Here is a 24,258-nt window from a genome sequence, read left to right on the forward strand (position 1 = left end):
TATTTTTTTTTAAAGAATTATAACCAATACTTAAAACAAAAAAAATGATTTATTGAGCCCCAATTTATTATAGAATCAGAAAAAGTATTTTCAAATGGTGTTTTTATTTAAACCCTAAAATTTTAATAAAAGTAAAATTCAAAGTCTTCATCAATGTTCTGCTCGTCTTCTTCAACTGACCACTTCTTAACAGCTTTTGAAATGTTTTGTTTAATGTAAACAAGTTTTTCAACTGTGTCTGATTTTAACAATATTTTTGGTGGAAAGCCTAGTTGTTTGTACGCTTCCATTTCAATTTCAAATGGTGATGTTTTAGACGTGCAAAAGTAAGGTAATTCCTAGCTGTTGTGGTTCATCATCACTTGAAGGAGTACCTCAGCTGGGAAAAGGTCTTGTTGCTCCTAAGGTGTGCTTGCTGCTGGCAAATGTTGCATCTCTTGGGTTTGCTCATCTCCTAAAGCACATCTTTTCAACTGTAAAATACTAAGACTCTCTCTTCCGAATCTTGGTTGTAAGTGACCTTTAAATTTGGGGTCAAGGAAATGAACTAATGCATCGTTGCTCAAACCTGAGGCACACTCTGGAAACCTTTTGCTGAGATTTGATAGTTTGATTTGACAAGTTGACACTAAATTGCGAAGCTGTGCAGAGAAACAAGTTGACACTAAAGTGCGGAGAAACAAGTTTGGACACTAAATTAGTTGTGATGGCATCGCTTGGTAAAATTAATAGTTTAATTTTTTCTTGAATATCAAACAAGCCAGGAATATTTAGATAAGCTGTAGGATACTTTTCTGAAGACACAACATCTGTGAAATCACTGAACACTTATATAATTGGAACAATTTTTTGAATCACTTCAAAATGCTTCGATTTTAAAATGTCATCAGTTTTTAAGTTGCTTTTTGTAATAGCTTCCAATGCTGATTTGAGATGTAAAATAGAGATCATACATAACCCACTATTCCATCTCGCCTTGCATGATGTGATGATTTTTTTAAAGTCGATTTTTTCTTCTCTGCAGGCATCAAAGATTCTTCTCTGACTAGCAATTGACTTGTGTGTTCTTGAAGCAAACTGTTTGCAAGCTTTGAACGTCTCATTAACTTCCTCTACAGAACTGACACCTTGTGTTATTACCAAGTAGAGAATATGTGCAGTACAAGTAGTATTTTCATTGAGCATTGATGATTTCTTCATTGCTGACAACATGTTAGCAGCACTATCAGAGACACACATCATTTTGCAGACTGGCTTAAAAGGTATTTCACTGATGATTATGTCTGTTTTAAGAGCAATGCTATCTCCAGTATGTCGTTTGATAGTTGGAGTTTATGTATTGCAAAGTTAAAGCAGCATATGCATTATTGCTTCTACTTGACCACAGATTTGTTGTGAAACCAACAGCATCAACATTTTCTAAATCCTTTTTCATAATAATCAAAATTACCTCACTGATATTTTGGTATAAGATGAGTAATTTGTTCCTTGAATATGTGGAAGGTGCTTTAAGATTAATTAAAGGCATTGTGAAACACATAAGATCTTTGAACCCATCAGAAGCAACATGTGTAAATGGTAAATTTGACACACACAAATATTTCATGATTTCTAAGCCTGCTATGAGCTGTCGCTTATCATTTGAGGAAAATTTTGTTTTTACTTTGCACTAATAAGAAATGTCCACTTTCATTTTTTTACCTCCTTTAACAATCTGGGCTTGACTTACATTTTTATTCGCAGCTTCCCCAATTGTCTCCATTGCCAATACTTCAGTTGTAGTTATCTGAAACTATTTGATCACTTTTTTCTGTCATTTTCAATACTGTTAAAAATGTCTTTGTGGCAGCCTCGAAGATGAAACTAAAGTCCTGTGGTGCTGCCTAGCTTGGTGCTTATTTTTGATGGGCACTATTTGCATCGGGCAACATCTTTGCCGTGAAAATTTTTTTGAAAAAATTCCCAATAAGGACTTGCTCTTGGCATTATCAACTCTTAAGATGTCACTTTCTTCAAAACAATAAAACAATGTTATTCTCACAATTAATTTTTTTAGACAGACCTGTAAATTTTAATTTTAAAAGAAATAACCTCTGCAAAAAAAAATTAAACCATAAAAATTATTGAAAATTGATTATTTTATGAAATTTACTTAATACAGTAGAATCTTTCTAATTCAAATTTTATGGGGAAAAATAAAAGCTCTAATTAGAGAGATTTTTAAATTAAAGAAAGTTGATTTTTCTTAAACGCATTATATGGTGACTTTAGATTTTATCGAATTATGGAGGTTTTCGAATTAAGGAGATTCAGATATTGAGATATTGAGTTCAGTAGTGATAAAAGGGACTTCGGTAGTGATGGGAAATTTTTTCATTATTGGAAAAAAAGTTTTCACTTTCAAACACTCGATATTGAAATTGAGTTTTTCAATATCATTACTACTGATAGTTTGATGTTTTTTGATACTTTAATAGTTCGATAGTGATATCGCAATACCCTAGAATAAAAATCAAAGAAAAATCTTCAGTTTGTTTAAATTTGCATTTTTTGAAAGGTTTAATCTCTTGGCATGTTAAGGATTAATGGTTCTATGACAGCAGAAAAAGCATTTGAAATGATAGTAAAAAAGCTTAAAGATTTTAATTAAAATCTTGATCAAGATATTCTTGATATAGTGACTGATGGTGATGATGATGGTGCCAGTTTGATAAAAAAATTAAAAAAACTTTCAAATATTGTTCATCAACTTTGTCACTCCCATGGTATTTATATTACTGTTGTTGATCTCCTTTACAAAAAGAAACATTTCAAAGAATTTGAAACTGATGATGAACATGATGAAGTTGATGAAATTAATAAAATGGTGCCAGTTTGATAAAAAAATTAGAATATCTTTCAAATATTGTTCATCAACTTTGTCACTCCCATGGTATTTATATTACTGTTGTTGATCTCCTTTACAAAAAGAAACATTTCAAAGAATTTGAAACTGATAATGAACATGATGAAGATGATGAAATTGATAAAGATTCCAATGATAAAGATTCCAATGATAAGTCGAGAATGGCAGGAAGTGTTGGGCAACAACAATGTAATTGAATTGGCAAACAATCTTTGTGAAACTAAAAAAAAAATTAGAAAAATTGCCAAGTTTTTCAGGAGATCTCCAACCAAAGATGATATCCTTCAACAACATTGTTTGAAAGAGCTTGGAAAACAACAATCAACAATTCTTGACACAAAGACAAGATGAAATTCTTTGATCAAAATGCTTTCAAGATATCTAGAGATAAAAAATGTTTTAGATCCCATTCTTAATGATCTGTCAGTCAGTGAATTAATACTCACAAAATCTACTAAGTTGATCTCATAAGGGATTTAGCTGATTGTTTAAAGAGAATTAAGGTTGGAGCTACTGTTCTTTGTAAAAGAGATGTTGACACCTTGACAAATGAAAAGGTTTTTAAATTTACAAATACAAAACAAAATATTTTGTCTTTTTTTATCTTTAAAACTTGTCCCAGGTTAAAAAGGAAAAGAACAACCTTTTGGTCTGTCAACACATCAAATTTTGGAGCAGAAAACAGTTGATTTTGGAGCAGAACACATCGATAATACAACACTCTATAATAAATCAATGACAGATTTGTGACTTTCTACTCTTATTTCTACCTTTTTCTTATACGATAGGACTCTAGAGAAGAATGCATTTTTGGCTCAGCATTCTACCAATTGCTGTTTGAGAAACACCAGTTTTAATTTTGAGTGCGACATTTGGGTATGGTGTAGCTAAAGAGTTTTTAGTTGGTCTTTAAGCTGTCTATCAGCTGAAATATCTTCATTTGAAAGTGGAAAATTAAGTCATGGGAATTAGTCAGTAGAGTAGTTAGATTAGTAAGACTTTTTAAATACTCAAACTCAAAAACATTGGATAATCTTCTTCTCTAAGTGGGATTAGGTGTTTTTTCAAGATCTATTTTACTGAATACTTGGTGTAGTTAAGGCGATTTAGAAATTATTCAAATTCTTACATTTGGAATTAGCATGATTTTATCAGCGTATTATGTCCAAACAAGAGCTTTAGATGTTATAATATTTTTACTTCAGGTTTTTTAATATTTAAAAACTTTTCTTTTTTTTAATATAATTTTCAAAACTTTTTTATTAGCCCTAATAGTGAATCTAAAGAACACCATTTTGGAGTCTTAAGATCACTTTCGCTTATTGGCATTAACATGAATTTAGTTAAATTCTTTTGAAAAAGTGCCTTAACCCACTATAGATCCTAGTTATATATCGTTGTCAAAATGCAATATTTCTATCAATTTTTACAACAAATACTTGAATTCCAACCAAGAAAGAGCTTATAATTAAGAAAAATTGCCAATAAATGATCAGAACAGATCATATTATTAAGCTATGATTTTCATTTCACCTAAACAACATATTTATTTAAAATCTTATTCAATTTTGGACAAGCAATTGTGATTTTAAGAAGTTATTTTAAAAAAAAAAAGAATCTTCGGTTTGGGTTTTTTCGCTACAAACATTTATATCTTATGATACCGCAAAATTTATCAATTAATTTTTTTTTTCTTTTCATAATTCACAGACCTGATCATTTAACAGAAATATGTCATAGTTAACAAAATATCATACAGACGCTATAATATTTTAAAATTGCCTTAACTACATCAAGTATACTGTTTATAGCTACGTTGTTCAGTTGGTCATCTATTCTAAGACAGGGATAGAAATCTAGAGGAGTATGTTTATCTTAGTGTTAAAGAAACTGATTACAAACTGATTTTTTTTTATAATTGTGTTAAGGTGTTACCAGATAAAAACTTAATGAAAAATGAATGAATGTCAATAAGGACTGACACTGATTCATTCATTGTGGAATTTATTAAACTTTTATAAGATTTAAATTTTATAAGATTTTTGATTTATAGAGATTTTATAAGAGTTTTGATTTATAGAATTTTAGCTGTATGAGGATCAATTTGGTTGTTATACTTGTAATGTGTCACTGCAACCATTATAGAGGCTAAAATTGTAGCTGTGGAACCAACTTAGTTGCTACACTTGTAATATAGTGTAATAAATGAAGGTTTATTTGGCTACTTTAATTTTATGCTGTTTTTTTGATTTTGAATTATTTGTTACTTAAACAGACAACTGCTGAGGTTTTTTTTATTAAAAACAGGCATTATATTAATTTCTGCCATTGCATAGGGACCTGAATGTGTGAATAAAATCGCAAAATATTTTAAGAATCGGAACCAGTCTTTACCTCTAAGTGGTCAAAAATGGAAAACAATGCCACATCAAGATTGTCTAATTGCAACTGAAGCAAAACAAAGGCCATTTCTTTCAAAGCTGTAATTTACCAAACATTATCTAGCCATATGGCTAGAAAAATCCACAAATTTCAAAGAATAATGCTGCTAAAAGTCTTTAGTTTGCCAGAGAACATGCAGATAATTTTGGGAATGAATCCTTTGGTCAAATGAAAGTAAATTTGAACTAAAAGCTGCAAATTGTCTCCAAATAGCATGGAGAAGGAACAACAATAAAGTAATAAGCAAGCAGTAAAACAATAAAAAATAAAACATAAAACACGGCAGAGGCTCTTTTATAGTTTAGAGCTGTTTTCCTAGTGAAGGTGTATTGAAGGTGTAGTGAAGGTGTATTGAAGGTGTAGTGAAGGTGTATTGAAGGTGTAGTGAAGGTAAATTACAATTTATTAATGGTAAGTTAACTGCTCAAGTCTATGGTAATATTATAATAAATAATGTCGAACTCAGACAATCAATTAGGGTTAATTGACTAACATCTTTCAACAGGATAATGACCCCAAACATACTGCTAAAATAAAATAAAAAATTTCTAGAAAATTACATCAATTTTTTACAATGACCACCTTAGAGCACCTGTATATACCCCATAGAACATCTTTGGAATGCAAGATCTCCAAAATGAAAGTAGTTCTAAAACTCAATTTAAAAAAATTCTGCAGAAAAAACAGTACTTAATGTCTCAAGAGATCATTAAAAAAAGATTTGATAGTCTACCTTATCAATTGCTAGAGGTCATCAAATCAAGAGGCTATCAAACTTGTTTTTAATTATTTTAAATAATTATATGACAATTGATTTTCTATAATTTTTCCTTTTTTCTGACAAAATGAACATTGGCCACCCTTTAGCAGATTTTGATAATGGTCTAAGGGGCACAAATATCTTGCCCCTATTTCAAACCTTGTGTGTGAATATATATAAATATATATATATATATCCTAATCCCCACCATGCCACTGGTAGTATCACGCTCAACTTGTTTCTCCGCGCAGCGGCCTTGTTCGTCAAGGTTCGTGTTTTGGGGTTATAGAATCGGGAGAGGATTATAACCACAATTAAGTAGCCTACTCGTCTGTAGTGGCCTTCTCGGCCTTGGGGAGGTAAATTAACATAAATATATATATATAAGATATTGGTGCCCATTAGACCATTATCAAAGCTCACTAATAGGTGGCAATTAGCCACTGTTCGTTTTGTCTGAAAAAAGGAAAAATTATAGAAAATCAATTGCCATATAATCGGCAAAAGTTTTTGGTTACTGTTTTTTGTAAAAAAAAAAAATATATAAAAAAACAAGTTAACTATTTCACAATAGTTAACTTGTTTTTGAGTGAGAAATAATTATAAGTGCAATGAGTGTGAAATAATTACAAGTTAATTATTTTACACTTATTGCAAAATTGACCACAAATCAACTGTTAATGTAAGACACTCTTTTCTTACCTCACTTTTCTAACTCTATTGGGTTGAGATCAGGGGATTGTGGGAGCCATATCATAAGTTTGAGTTCTCCACAAGCTTCTTTTTTTTGCAAATAGTTTGTACGGTATTTAGATGTGTGTTTTGGGTCATTAGTTTGTACAGTATTTAGATGTGTGTTTTGGGTCATTGTTCCATAGTGAACTCGTGGCCAATTAGACACTTTCCACAAGGCACGGCACGCCTACATAATATCTTATGATATCCATTCTTATTGAAAATTCCATTTATTTTCACAAGATTACCAAACTGATTAGAAGCAAAACAGCCCCACACCATTACTGAACCTCCATCATGTTTGACAGTAGGCTGTATACACTGTAGAAATTTTTCAGTAGCTGTTTATCACACATAGATCCATTACTTTGTTCCAAAAACAAGTAATTTGGATTTGCCTGCCCACAATACATTTTGCAAGTCTATATCTGTCTAATTTGAATGTGCTAGAGACCATTGAAGCCTCTTTTTCTGATTTATTGCTTTTAGAAGAGGCTTTCAAACAGCTACTCTACCATTTAAGCCAACAGTTTTCAAGTGACGTTTTACAGTTCTTTCTGAAATAATTTTATTATGAGTAGCATTGATGTTAGATGTTATTTCTTGGACTGTTAATCGTCTATTTCGTTTACATGAGAGCAAAATTAACTTGTCTTCAACCTTTGATGTTTTTCAGGGACATCCAGTTCTTTTCCTACCTTTATTTATACCAGTACATTTAAACCCACAAATAGTATCACTCATTGTTGATTGATTTTCAACAATTTTTGAATATATCTAGTAGATCGACCATCATTTGCCAGAGCAACAAATGAAGAACGTGTTTTTAGTGATAAATTACATTTCTTTGACATTTTATATTATTTTTTTAAATTTTAGTCTAAAAATAATTAAAATACACTTTTATTAACTGGAAATTAAAAAATAATATCAAATTTAATTCAGCTATATAAAATATTTACTAAATTAATTTATTAATTTAGTAAATATTTTCAGTTGATAGGACTAGAAAGAATAAGGGCTGTCAAAATTCAAAAAAATGCCTGCCCAGATACCTGTCAATTGAACAGGCAGGTACTCTGATACCCATTAAAAAAATATTATTAAAAGTTGTAATTATAAACAGTCAATAAAAATTCTTTTTTACTTATATCTAAATTTTAAATATCTTATTTTTGCAAAAGTAAAAATAACAAAAACAAAACATGCATTTGTTACAAATTGATTAAACACTATTTTCTCATAACATTTTAGATTTTTTAGAATAAACTTTTTAGTAAAAAGTACAAATTATTAGTTTTTATTAAGTTAGTTTTTTCGAACAAATTCTATACTTGCTTAAAAAGAAACTCGAAACATTTTAAATATGTTGCTCAACTGTAACTTGGTTTTCTTTGAATGAACTTCAAAATAATGTTTTCCATCTTCCAGGTTTTGAAAGAGTTTTGTCAGAGAAACAAACTAATAAACAAGTTTGAGTAGTTTAAATAGAAACTCAAATAATTTTCCAAACATTATGTTTAATATTTTCAAAGATTCTGATAATGGTGAAGAAATTTTAATCAACAAGATCTTTAAAATCTTCTTTCACATACCAAGTTATTATTGTTAAATTGTTTTTAAATAAAAACTTAAAATATGAATTAATGATAAAATAATCACTTGTTGGTTTTTTTAAGAATTTTAATTAGATCTTTGATAAGAATTTTAAACTTATCAAATAGCAGGTAATCGTCATTTGATGAGTTTAAAACAACTTATCAAATGACAGTTTCCCACCATTTGATAATGCTACCCGGGTAGTAAATAATAAGCAGGTACCAGGGTGCCTGGGTATCTGTCAATAGCAATAAAGAAGATAGCTCATTTGACCAGCAATCGTCAAAAATTGTAATTGTAAAAAAAGAGGAAGGAATGCAACCTCGCGACAATAGGAGAATAGCTTAAGCTAGGCAGATAGAGCAGGTCCAACTACACTTACAAAGCTTTTTTGGATGTAGTCTAGAAAAGAAAGAGCACCATTAGAAAAACCAGCCCAAATATGTTAACATTTTTCCATACAGGGACAAATAAGAGATTTATAGAGATAAGAAATGAAATAGAGAGTAAGAGATGAAATAAAGAGTAAGAAAATGGTGAGCACGATAAAGAGAAGCAACCTTAGCAGATGCAAACTTAGCAACTGATTGTATATATGGTTTCCATGATACTAACTTTGTAACAGTTTTTAAATATGATTACTGTAAAATGTTAATAGTGAATGATCCAAAAAGATATAAAGTAGAGAACTCAGTGAGAGGGTTGCCTTTCATCAATATAAGAATGTCAAAAATATTGTGATGGTTGTTAGAAGTGAATAACTGGTGTTTTGAAGGAGTTTTAATACACAAGCCACTGCAAGCCCCAAGCTTTTACAGAAGAGAGGTCAGATTCAAGATTTGCTTCCTGTTTTAAGTGATGGAAAAGTAAAGACTTTTTAACAAAATAAAGTCATTAACAAATAGAACCACTTTAGATTTAAGGCTGCCAGGAACATTAAAGATAAAACATTGCAGTACCCAGGAAGAGTAAGACCATAACATTCAAGAAACAATTCAAAAGAAAAGTTCTTTTCAATTAGTTCCGGTTTATCCTTGGGAGAGGTTATTAGATCAGGCCCATAAATTAGAGATGTAATGTTTGACTTACTATTGTTAATGACACTATTGAAGATTTTCCCAAACTCTCTAGACCATAACATTTGAGATAAGATATAAGATTTTGTAAACTGAAAATAATGGAGCTTAGCATTAAATAGCTTAGCATCAGACAGATTATGATTAGATATAGCAATTGCACAAGAAGATGAAACCCATGGTGTAGAATGAGGCTTGACTTGAAACTGAAAAGAAGCAATAAAAGTTTCCATACCTGCCTCAATCCAGGTTACACAGAAAGTGCATTTATCAGTCAAAAGACAAAAGACATCAGTCAGCTTTAGGGTAGTAGTAACTAGTATGATGATAGGGTGACGTTGATTTCTCAATTATAGATAAAGCATGGCACCACAAAATGAAGGGGACCCTAAATAATGAGCTATGCAGTTGCCTCAGTCCTGCTAATTAACCAAACTTGTAACTAAGGGCTACTTATGTGACCGTCCATGCGTAACATGGCAATGTTAATAATCTGATATTTTACAGTTGTAGATGAAATTAGCTTCTCTAAGAGCTTCCAAAGAGTTCAGGAAACCTTAGTACCAGCCGGCTTCAGAAGCATTAATTTGAGTTTTAAAGCTGTACCATCCTTAGGGGATAACAAGTAGAGTTGCATAGCCACCATCAAGAAGGCACAATCAAACCCATGAGTAGAGTCAAAGAAAACAAAGTATTCATCATCTGAGACAGGAAACAATGTAACACAGGTTTACATCTACATCTATCTTTATATATATATATAGATATATATATATATATATATATATATATATATATATATATATATATATATATATATATACATATATATATATATATATATATATATATATATATATATATATATATATATATATATATATATATATATATATATATATATAATATATATATATATATATATGTATATATATATATATATATATATATATATATATATATATATATATATATAATATATTGAGAGAGAGAGAGAGAGATTTGGAAGTTAAAAATATGCAATCCTAATTTCTATAAGTATCAAGAACTTCTTAAGCACTTGGGTCAAAGATTTAAAAAAAATAGAAAAATTCGAAAAAGAAGTAATCAGATAAAAAACAAATTTACTGATCAATTAGTGGCATTACAGTCCATCCACCATAAGCTGCCCAATCTTCATGTAGCATTTTCACAATAACATATTCCTTAATAAAAAAATTAATAATAAAAATATAATGATTAATAATGTAAATGAAACAATAAACTAAAATATGTAGAACTTTGTAAAAATTTGTTAACTCATACATTAAATGCTTTATCTCAAGCAAGTTTAAATCAACAGAAGTTAGCTATATTAGGTTGAGTTATTTAGGTGCAAACAAATTTAGATAACGAAAATTTATATTCTAAATTTGTATTGTGATTTAATCATGCATTAGACTACAAAGTCTAATAGTCTTAAAATGTTACTAATAAATCTTTACATAAAGTTTTCCATTTTAAAAGTAAATAAATATATTCAAAAAGTATTCAATAAGATTTAACCCTAAGGAACTGTTAGAACTATATTCAGAGTTTAGGGTTGGATTTATGAAAAAAATGTAATAAAGTAGATTAGGATAAAGGTTCCAGGTAACACTTTTTACAATTTTATGTTCAACAATATTTGTTGTTCTTCTTTTTAAAAAAAGTAAGAACATAAAAAAAATATTTTAAGCTTAATTCCTTCGTAAAGTCCTCAAAGTCTTAAGTAACTCATTAATACCCATTAATACTACATTACATTACATTAATTACTATTAGAACCTCAAGGAATTATAAACTATTATAAAATAATTTTACTGATTAATATCATTTTACTTACGAGTTTACCAAAATAATAAATAAAAACATACATTAATTTCTTTTGCTTGCTTGATAATACTTGCTTTTATACTTTTTGCTTTTTCTATGCCAGATATATGAAGATTGTTTCGTATTACAACAACAATATCTGATGCAGAAACTGTAACAAATTATAAATTAATGATAAAACATTTTTCAAAATAATTTAAAACGTGTCTAACACAGTGAATTAAGGTAAGCACTTGGTGTAAGCCATTAACAAACCAATTTATAAAGGATGAATGTATTCTGTATGTGTCTGTTTTTAAGAAATTGTTTGCCAATAACCATTCTTACCTAGTTATAATTACGTTTCTTTATCATCTAAATAAATCTGGTTTATGCTTAAAGAATTTGCAAATTAGGGAAACAGTTTGTTACAAAACATGATTTTTGTCATCAAAATATGCTCACCTATGATATAAGCTAACTTGCCGTTCGCAAGTGCTACCCTTAATTCATTTAAATTCAAAGGACTGCAAGATTGAAACTATAATTATTTAGGAAAATGTATTTATATATCTTTTATATATTCATTTGCTTAAAAAAATCTTATTTAATTAAAAATACCTGGGTAAGGAAACGCATAAGGCTGCAATCGAACATACTAATAAATAAATAAATAATTAATTATACACATATATATATATATATACATATATATACTTATATATATATATATATATATATATATATATATATATATATATATATATATATATATATATATTTATATATATATATATATATATATTTATATATATATATATATATATATATAAATATATATATATATATATATATATATATATATATATATATATATATGTAAATTATATTAGTGTATTTTACAAATAGAGTGTTCAATGTTCTTAAAGAACAGAGCAATAATAAATTAAATTAGTAAAAAACACTTATCTTATAAAAAGATAAAAGTTAGATAAGTTTTTTTTACTAATTTAATTTATATATATATATATATACATATATATATATATATATATATATATATATATATATATATATATATATATATATATATATATATATATACATATATATATATATATATATATATATATATATATATATATATATATATATATATATATATATATATATATATATATATATATATATATATATATATATTTGGTGATGTCATGTAAAGAATGAATTGTTAAAATTTTAAATTGATTAAGATATAAACTATATTTATGTAAAATTTTCTAAATTTTTGTGAACTTCTTGTGACACACACCTCTGACAAAGTTGAATAACAGGACATTAGTAAATTTTGCTTTTAAAATTTACTATTCATTTAAATGTAGTAAAGCAATATAAGAAAAAAGCCTATAAATCCTGAATACGGTGAAACATTTTTCATATTAATAGTTTGAAAAATTAAAAATTATTGAAATAGTTTTTAAGGGAAAATTTAAAGCTTATTTGCAATATCTTATAAGATATGAAGTAGAAACTAGTGAATTTTTGCTGTTTCTATTTATTGTAATAATGTTTTTTTTAAAACTAAACATTAATAAATTTAATTCATTGAACAATTTTAAATTTCTGATTTTTTTTTACCTTTTGCAGATTATGGCCAGCAACAGAAGGTTAACAGTTACTGAGCCTACTATGATTAAGGTAAGATCCCAGGAAGGTCATTCATACAGGATAATAGCACAAGTTAGGTAAATTAACTTAATATTGGTCTGAGATATTATAAAAAAACACCGGGTGACAAATACAGTTGAAGATTGATCATGTCAAGGCTGCCCAAAAAAAAACTATCAAAAATGAAGATAGGATCCTGTTTCAGTTCGCCCGAGAAATCGACACTCAGACATCAGAGTGGCTATGTAAAAAGAACATGGCACCAAATAGCTGTTGAAAGATGGTTTATGAGGTTGCATTGCAACAAAATTGCCTCTTTTGACTGCTGCATATTGCATACTTAATTTTGCTCATTCTCACAAAAACTGGGTCTCACAAAAAACTTGAAAAGTGGAGGAGAATACTATGGACCGATGAAAGTTCTTTTTAAGAACTTTCATCGGTCCATAGAATAAACATGTAAAACCAGAATAAACATGTAAAACCAGCAACATGAAATAAAGGCATTTGGTGTCTATTGCAAAGTATGTTTTAACAAGGCAGGGCTCTAACTAGATTGGTGCAGTGCAACGGCATCATTAAGGTTTTGGTCCAGTCTAAATTGACCTAAAATACACTTTAGGTCAAAATTAAAAAATATATTTTTTTTGTAGAAGGTCAAATTCTGTCATAGGGTTTTATTTTCTTATCTTACATAAAAACCTCTTTAAAATTTTACTTATTGTACAATGTGGAAAATACAAGAAGAACTTAAATGAACTGCACATCAAAAACGTTGTGTTTCACTTATATATTTTTTGAAAATAAATTATTTTAGTTAATAAAGAATTCTGTTGGAATAGCGACTAGAGTTGTATCTTAATATGATGATTAATGTAAAGGCAAAGTACGCTATTACAGTCAAGGAGAACACTAATTTTTGATATAGTCTTATATTAAAAATACAGCCCTAATATAGTTTTCATATAACCCTCTATTAACTTTTCAATTTCTTAACATAAGCCTTAAAGAATAGAGCTGTTATGCAGAGAAACAAGTTAAGGACGGTTGTGGCGGTCATTGTACTCAGAACTAATCCCTTATGAAGCGAGCGGTCTACCACTACACCACTATTGGTTTTTACAAATAACAAATGTTACTTGAAAAAAAAAAATTTAAAGGAAAATTATATATTCTATTTAAAATTTACCGGTAAGTTTTACCGGTAAATTTTGAATCAAAGTTTACCGGAAAATTTACATCACTAAATCACATAGAGCATTTATAGAAAATTTTATTCCACGAGGAACAAAGCCTGGTTCCAAATATGAACTTTGAGCTAATCTACAGAAAACCTGGAGCAAAATTACACCACCTACCATACGAGTCCATACCAAGACATATGAAAGCAGTGATTACAACTTATGGAGACAAACAAAATATTGACATGGTTGAACATTTTATGCAAAAATATATAATTTATGATATTTTATTGAACTATTTAAGTAAGTAGAATTTTTGCATCTAAAAAATGATTAAAAACTTTTTATATTTTATATTGATGTATATATATATGTAACTATATATATATACATATGTATGTATATATATATATATATATATATATATATATATATATATATATATAAACATTGCTTTTTTTCTCTTAGAACGCACTAGAACGGCATTCAGGCAACCTTTTTTTTATTATATATATAAACATTTTTCATATAATAAATGTATTATCATATAATAAATGTATTGAAAATTCTTTAAATTGAAAATGCAAATGTGGGTTGAAAAGATCAAGTAAAACATATTTTTATAATCAAGATCAAGTAAAATATATAAGTATAACACATATGAAAACATAACTGTGCTGCGTATCTGTATCTATTGTTTCTTAGTAAATACTAAATTTGCTTTGAGAAGAATTAACTTAAACTTATTTTCATGTTTATTTCGTTCGCCTTTTTAATGCCAAATTATTTTTTGTCCAAGTATCAACTCCACAACTATTTGCGTTTCCAAGAAATTCTATTGTTTCTGTGCAATGTTTGTACGAATATCTCATAATGGCTTAAAATGATTTTTTACAAAACAAATTTTACGCTATTTGCGACAGTTATATAAAAATATCAATCAAACAAAATAGCACAAAACCAAGTATGAAAAAAACCACCAGTTTCTTATAAGCTGACTTTCCAGTTCAGAAAAAAATCAAATTAAGAATACAAGAAATTAAAATTACAACATTAGATTTGCTTTCTGCATACAGTTAAACGAACTACTGTTGGCTAATATGCTGGACATTAGAGCAAAAAACAGAGTTGTTCCAAAAACAAGTGGTTCTGTTTCCGACAAAACCGTTTAGTAAACTAGTTAGTATAATAATGCAGCAACATACTTATAACAGTCCCCTATATCAGCTTTTCAAATACATTTAGCATAAAGTACGTCACCAGTAGACTGCCACAAGTGTGTAAAAACTTTATATTGTTTACGTTTCACAGACACTGCAATATTACACTTTGTAATAAACAAATTTATGGATGATTTTACTTTTTTACAAAATTTTCTTTAAATAAGTGATAGACAAGAGTCTGATGCTTTTTTGCTCTTGTTTAACAACTATCTCTGTATATAGTCCCCTTAATAAAGATAATCTTTGATTAAATTGTGAGTTAAAATTGTTTGTGCATTTGACAATTTGTGGAAAAGACTCTATTTATTGCTTCATTTTTGATATATAAAAAAGGTAGAGTTCTCCCACCTTTCTTTCTAGAAAAAAAGCATTGTATATATAAATATTATATATATAAATATTATATATATATATATATATATATATATATATATATATATATATATATATATATATATATATATATATATATATATATATATAGATCTATAGTTTGTTGTCTTTGGGAAGAGCGGAAGGAAAAAAGTGATTCTTACGCCAACACATACGTCACTTTTAATTACTTTTGACTTTCGTCCAACATAGGGAGTGCTGCTACATCAACTGACAAATAGCCTGACTCGCAAGGGAGTGCTGCTATATCAACTGACAAATAGCCTGACTTGCAACGGAGTGCTGCTACATCTACTATCTTTTAGCCTGACTTGCAACGGAGTGCTGCTACATCGACTGAGGGTTTGGTTGGGGCAGGCAGTCTATCAATTAATGAAAAAAAAAAATCCGGTCTTGCATTTTATCTTTTACTTTTTGTCAACAAAATATGGAAGAAAACATTCAGACAACATATATGTGTATATATATATACATATATATATATATATATATATATATATATATATATATATATATATATATATATATATATATATATATATATATATATATATATATATAATACTAATATAATATATATACTAATTTATATATATATATACATATATTTATATATATGTATATATTTATGTATATCAGTGGTGTACACTGGATTTTTAGATGTTTGAGTTTTGACACTTACAGACATTGTGCAAACTCCAAACTTTTGTATGTTTACGTTTATATCAAAAAAGAATGTTTTGCAAAGAATTGGGGTGATTCGAGCTTGGGAACAAAAAAACCCTAATTTTTGGGCCCACCCAGCCCTTAACACAAGAGCAACGAGTTTATAAAAGATTTTCTCTACTATTTTTATCTAAATTCATATTCATCAACAAATTTCAAGTTTCATGCAATAATCTCTTAGTGTTTAGTTTTTATGACCCTGCAATGTTTACAGCCCCCTCAAATCGAGGGGTGTTAAAACTTTATAAGGTCATAGTTTTTGAAAAATAAGAGATTATTGCATGAAATTTGAAATTTGTTGTAGAAAAGTAGAGAAAATATTTTATAAACTTGTGGGTGGGCCCTAAAATTAGGGTTTTTTTGTTCCCAAGCTCCAATCATCCCAATTCTTTGCAAAACATTATTTTTTGATATAAACCTAAACATACAAAAGTTTGGAGTTTGCACAATGCCTGTAAGTGTCAAAACTCAAACATCTAAAAATCCAGTGTATAACACTGTATATACATATATATATATATATATATATATATATATATATATATATATATATATATATATATATATATATATATATATTTATATATATATATATACATATATATACATATATATACATATATATACATATATATAAATATATATATATATATTTATATATATTATTATATATATATATATATATATATATATATATATATATATATATATATATATATATATATATATTCATATATACATATATTTTTATTTTTTATTTTTTTTGTAATTCACCTCCTTAAGGCCAAGAAGGCCACTACAGAGGCTACTTGTAGTTATAAACCTCTCCCAACTCTATAACTCCGAAACACGAACCTTGAAGAACAAGGCAGCACGGAGAAACAAGTTGATCGCAGTACTACCAGGGACGTGGTGGGAATCGAACTCGGAACCTCTCGCTTATAAAGCGAGCGCTCTATTACTACTGCATATAATATATATAATATATATTATATATATGTATATATAAATTTATATATATATATATAATATATATTATATATATAAATTAATATATATATATATATATATATATATATATATATATATATATATATATATATATATATATATATATATATATATATATATTAAGTCTAAAATTTCCTTAAACAAAATTGAAACTTACCTCAAAACCAACTGTTTGCATGCAAACTAAATTTAAATCAATTAGAAAACTGTATAAAGTTAAAATACAATCTTAAAAAAGTGTTATAATTTTTATTCAAAAACTCTTGTATTTAATAAATATTTGTTTAAAATATATAATTTAGAAATATTCATTTTAAAAAATTAAAAAAAAACATTGAAAAACATTCAGTAAAATTATGAGAAATATCTTCCACTATAAAAAAAATGTAATGTATGAAAAAAATTTTTGCCAATAATATTGCCATTAAATTCTTAAAATATGAAAATATATTTTCGAAACAAACCTTCTAATAGTGATCACTGTTTTTTTTTTTTTAAATCCAATTTCTGCTATACTTAATATTAGTCAAAAGATGCAAAAATCAAATTTCAAACCAAAAATTTATAGTGTCTGCAAATTATAGTACAAATAAACTGTAGAACAATGCAAACTTTTCTCAAAATGGTTAGTAAACTTTATTTATTTATTTTAATAAGAGTTATTATTAAATTATCAAAATAAGAGTTTTCTATCTTAATAAAAGAAGTTTCCAACTTATTTCATTTAATAATTAAAAAAAACGTTAAGAAATTTAGTATTAATTTGTATTACTCTTGTCATTTTTATTTTTTATACCACATTAGCCCGCCCTCATCTGACTTTTACAAAAACCTTTTTTAAAAATCTAAATACAAAGAATTAAAAAAAAAAAAATTATAGAAAGATTTTTAAAAAAATATCAATAGTTGAAAAAGTATGCAGAGATTTGTACCAGTTAACAAAAACAAATCAAATTTCATGGTGTTAGTAAATGTACGCAGTTTCGTGTCCAGTACATTGTTTTCGGACGAGATTGGACTTACCCTTAAGCTCTGAGCTTAAAAGTTGAAACTAAATTCCAGTAAGCAAATCCAGGTTTCGCGTTTTTAATAAAATCCTGACCTGAATTTAATAAGTGCTTGAATATCGAATTCGTTTTTAATAGTGATAAGTTATAACAAATATTGCTATAATATATTAAAAAGAGTTATTTAATATAATAAAGATATTAAATTATTTATCTATTGCAAATTAATATAAGAAAGTGAGTATAAACGGTTTAAATAAATTTAAATAATTGGGGTCTTGATTTTACAAAAAACGCAAAACCGTAGACTTGTTCACTGCAAAAATTAATCGAAAACAGTGGATTTGCTCACTGGAAATAAGTATCGACCGAGCTCTGAGCTCTGAGCTTAAGGGTAAGTTCAGTCTCGACCAAAAACCTTGTACTCGTACCGTAAAACAATGTCATTTTATTTCCTTGGATGATAGGCAAAAACTTTACATTTAGTGATAAATATATATACTTCTACTTCATCTACTTGGATATATATATATATATATACTTTTTTTTTTATTGTTTAACTTTTATTTCGCTGATTAAACAATATTACAATTTTTCATAGTATTTGTTGATCATTAATAAATGTCTTTATTCAAAGCGAAGAAAAAAAAAAATTTTTTATATAAAATTACAAAATGTTTTGTTTTGTATAAATTTTAAATAAAATAATTATAATATAAATTTTTTTAAATTGCTTAGTTTCATTTGTTTTAAATAAAGACATTTATTAATGATCAACAAATACTTTCGCAATACTTTTTAAATGTGACAACGCCGGTTTTTCTTCATATATATATATATTAGGGATATGACTTTTTTGCAACCTACTAGGCCTGTATCGTAATTCAATGAACTTTTATGTAAAAAGAACGAATAGATGTTTCATTTTGACATATTTTGAAAAAAGGTCACCCCAAAACCAAAAAATCGAATTTTCAATAGGTACACTTTTGTACAGTAAATGAATATTAAAGGCTGAAGATGTTGTAAGAGTCATACTCCTGTTGTTATTTTATTTATTTATGCAACATGTACTGTGATATAACAAAAAACATTATGTGATATATAATTATACAAGTATTACAAAATTAACAGTATCAAAGCGTCTAGTACAACAATATACATAACTGTCTGTGTCTATAGGCCTACTGTGTTTAGTACATGGGTCACATGATGCTCACGTCTCATAAAGAGTCTAGCGCTTATTACTTAGAATGAATCGAAGTTGCAGTTTGTCTTTCTTTCTGCAGGAAGCATACAGGTCTTGCATCACCTTGATTGCACGTTCAGCTATCTGATTACTTCGTGGTATGTCGATGACGGATGGCTCTTTCTTCCAGTGATTTTTGCTGACAACCGATAAATTGTGGTATTGTGACACCCTTTAATTTAAACATACGTTGCAACTTCACAACAACTCCATTTCTCTTCCCAGTATTGACGTTTGTTGTATTAGTAATGATCATCTTAATTGAATTCCACAAATTGTATTCATCAATAAGTTTGGGAATTTTTTCAGCAACAGTTTCAGCTTTGCCATCTTTTAAACGCAGTGCATCAAGTTTCACGTCAGTTCTTTCATTCTGAAGTACAACTACCTGATATTCCTTATCATCGATTCGTTTGCCGTCAAAGTGTAAGGACCACTGTTCCATTTTAAGTTGTTGTATCATTTCTTTTTTTAATTTACCTGCCTCTTTGAATATGGACTTGTAAATTGCTGATTGACTTGGAGTTGGAATATCAATACCTTGTTGTGATAATACATTGCATATTTTAGCAGCTTTCTTTGTGGAAACTCCACTTGATGTAACCATACTTACAGCAAATTTACTTTTGTAGTGCTTTCTAGTTTTTTTCTGAGTGTCCTCATCATCGTCTTTATCACCGTCGTCGTCTTCATCATCTTCACTCTTACTTTTGCAGTTTTCAGATTCAGTACCACTGTCTGTGGTAGACAGGACTTGTGATGTGGAAGGTATTGCTGTTCCAGACTGGACTTTCCTTCTCTTGGAAGGGTGAATGGTTTCTTTACTTGCCACTTGTCCTGTTGAGTACCCCACCTGTCCTTTACTTTCTTTTTGTAGGTGGTATAGACGTTTATCTTCCGAGGATAACCACTGGCCATTCACTTTCGTGATGTCAAATAATGCATTGAGAACATCATATTTTCCACGCTTGACACATTCATCATAGACCTTCAGCACCTTCATAAGCTTTGCTCTTATCATTTGATCAGACACACGTGGAAAATTCAGTTTATTGTCCCACAATTTTGTAATTTCCTTAGAAATTTGGTCTATTCGTTCTTTTCTTCCTTTAACATATGCTCCGAGAAACTGGTATCTTCCTACGATCTGCAATTGAAGTGGTATTCTGGATTTTTCATCGAGTGAATGTTCTTCTACAGCCACGCTTCCTCTTCTTCTGTGTGACTCTTGAAATCTAACCAAATTTTTAGTCCAAGTCTTCTTGTTCTTTGTTACTGTGGTATGACTTTTCTTGTGAGACATCATATAATATTGTTACGACTTTACGGATAGCTGAGCGTAAATATCCGTTTAATAAAGTCGTTTAATTAATAAAATACTTTAACTGTATAGTAATCCAATTATAGTTCGATAATCCAGTCAATGTTGATAACAGTTCGATAATCCAGTCCGTATCCTAACGATAATGCTACAACTACTTATACTTCGTACACTTACAGCGTCTTTAGTTCGCTACAGTAGTTCCTTATTAGCTCAGTTACACGCAGAGTACTTCATAGAACTATTCACATTATCAACACTGAGCTCTGACAGCAGCTCGCTTATATAATTATTTAGAGCTTCCAGAATGTTCTACTAAGTTCTATAATCTTCTACAGTCTGTTACAGTCGTCTATATCACCGTGGTAACACAATGACGTCATCACATAACAATTCCAAGTATTTGCCGGCACACGGCCGTTTCGTTGCCATGATAACGTGTGGCGTTATATTTATAAATTCATAACAAAATAATGAAATAAATAGAATTAAGCTGAGAATTAAGCTTAAGATTAAAACATCGGTCAAAAATGAATGTATAAAAATGGTAAATCAAATTTTTATTTTGGGGGTGACCTTTTTTTGTTGCAGAAAGCTATTTGGGCCTTTTTTCATGATTTTAGGTAAAAGTTCATCGATTTATGATACAGGAAACATTTTATTTGAAAAAAAATTAAAAAGTCATATCCCTAATATATATATATATATATATATATATATATATATATATATATATATATATATATATATATATATATATATATATATATATATATATATATATATACATATATATATATATATATATATATATATATATATATATATATATATATATATATATATATATATATATATATATATTATTATTATAATTATTATTATTATTATTGTTATTATTATTTTAGTGAAATAAAAAACACTTTTTAGTTTGAAATACATGTTTCAAACTTACAAAGTTCATCATCAGTTTAAAATGACCAATGTAAAATTTTTCAATATATGGGTTACAAAGTAATAAAAAATCCATTAAAAATTGTTGTTAAGAAAAAGCTATTTATAATACATAGTTAAACTAAAAAATATAATACAAAGGAAATAATAAAAATACAATCAAATTTAAAGTTAACATTCAATACACAAAAAGTAATGTACAATAAAGGACAGGATGTTAATATAAGTTAGATTTGAACAATTCAATACCTTTGTGCCTAACTTGTTTGTTTAACTCAGTGTTCTGCCATTTTAATACAGACTTTCTTTAATTTCTAATTCAGTTTTCTTATTGGCAGAATCCAGAATGGTATAACATTCTGCAGTTGCTTTATTAAAACAATCAATGTTGGATTTAATAAGTTGAAATATACGTGATCTGTGATTTGTTATCTCCCTTAAAATGTTCATCAATACGTTGAGAAATGTGTCGTACAGTTCGCCCTATGTAACAAACATTACAGTTTGCACAACTAAATTAAACAACGTTAGATTTTAAATTTCTGGGAATAATATCTTTTAATGAAAAAAATTGTTGAATTTTAGTAGAAGTAAATGCCAATTTTATGATAAATTTATCTTTGCAAAACAGCTTTATTAACTCCGATATTTTGTTTTGAGCGTTTAAAGATCGTTCACCAATATAGGGTAATTTAAATATTTATATTCATATTAGGTCTTTCAAAAGGTTCAAAGTGTTTAAAATCCAAATATTTTTTTAAGAACTATTTATTAGTTTATTAGGATATTGATTCTTAAGTAAAGTTATTTTAGTTGACTAAAAATTTTCATGAAATCCTGCCCAGGTGTTATTTATTTTAAATGTACGGTCAATGAGATTTTTAATTAGTCCCAATTTGTATTAAAATGATGTAAAACTAAAGTAATTAGTCAATAGCCCAGTAAAAGTTTCTTTATGGTATATACTAGTTATGAGGTTATTTTGGTTTTCAATGCAAACATCAAGAAAAGGTAATTTACCACTTTGTTCATGTTCACTAGTGAATTTAATATTTAGGTGTTAAGAATTAAAATAATCAAGAAAATTTACACTGTCAGTTTTAGATAGAAAAGATGTGAAAACGTCATCAACGTATCTCCTATAAAACAATGGCTGAGTGTCGTTATACATTGGATTGTTATAAATGGATTGAAAATATAATCTATATATAAATAAATAAATAAATATATATATATATATATATATATATAATATATATATATATATATATATATATATATATATATATATGTATATGCATATGAATATATGTATGTATGTATGTATGTATGTATGTATGTATGTATGTATGTATGGATGTATATATTTGAATATAAATCAGAATAGATAATTTGTTAAAGCAAATTTACAATGTAAATTTATTGTTCATTATAAAAGGACTTCTGGAAAATGAATTTTAATAAGTTAATAATATCAAATTACGTATTTGTAAGCTCCAGCAATGATAAAGGAATTGAAAGATCGTTGTGTTTTTTGTCAATACACTATGAACCGAAAATCTGCTATTTAATTGAATCCGTGTCAGCATTTATTTCACCAAATTTAATTACATCCACTTCTGGAGCAACCCGAACCAACTTATCCAATTTGTCGGCATGAAATACATTTACCAAACAAGTTGAAAGAAAACATTACGTTTTATCTTTACCGAATGACAGTAGACGAGTTATTGAATGTGCTGAGCAAAATAAAGATTGGGTGACTTTGGCGCAAACTTTAGGTGTCAATTCCAAGACATTTTGCAATTGGGTTTGTATCGGAAGAGGTGGTTTTATACCAAAAAATCAAATCAAAAAAAAAATAACAACAATTGATATTGTTTGCCAATTGACATTGGTGGCCATCAAAATAAAAATATCAAGACAATTTAATATTACCGTCAGGACAACAACTCAGTTTAATTGGATGAATTAAATTTAATCTTTTTTCTTGAGAAAAAAACAGGGAAGAAGAGCAATAAAAATACTGCTTCAAAAAGTTCAAACATTTATTTTATTGTCATGATAGAAACTCGTAGAGGACAGAGCTTAACATCAGACAGGACTTTTTTACATTAGCTCCTTGCAATAATAAAAGGACATTTATTCTTAAGAGAGATGTTCTTGAAAAAATGA

At 27.8% G+C, this 24,258-nt stretch overlaps 1 protein-coding gene across 2 annotated transcripts in view; it reads right to left on the reverse strand.

The window, feature by feature from the left end:
• LOC100200315 (beta-1,3-glucosyltransferase) overlaps positions 1-18,576 on the reverse strand; it is a 54,182-nt gene extending 35,606 nt beyond the window's left edge. For both annotated transcript variants that reach the window (XM_065807314.1, XM_065807313.1), the window contains exons 1-5: positions 18,485-18,576; positions 17,710-17,735; positions 11,972-12,008; positions 11,413-11,522; positions 10,646-10,722 (exon numbers count right to left, since the gene is read on the reverse strand). In XM_065807314.1, coding sequence (XP_065663386.1) covers positions 10,646-10,722; positions 11,413-11,522; positions 11,972-12,008; positions 17,710-17,735; positions 18,485-18,512 — 278 coding nt within the window. In that variant the 5' untranslated portion in view covers positions 18,513-18,576. The remainder of the gene's footprint in view (positions 1-10,645; positions 10,723-11,412; positions 11,523-11,971; positions 12,009-17,709; positions 17,736-18,484) is intronic.
• Positions 18,577-24,258: the final 5,682 nt, after the last annotated feature.

Source organism: Hydra vulgaris, chromosome 10 (genome assembly GCF_038396675.1).
Source record: "Hydra vulgaris chromosome 10, alternate assembly HydraT2T_AEP".
Lineage (NCBI taxonomy): Eukaryota > Metazoa > Cnidaria > Hydrozoa > Anthoathecata > Hydridae > Hydra > Hydra vulgaris.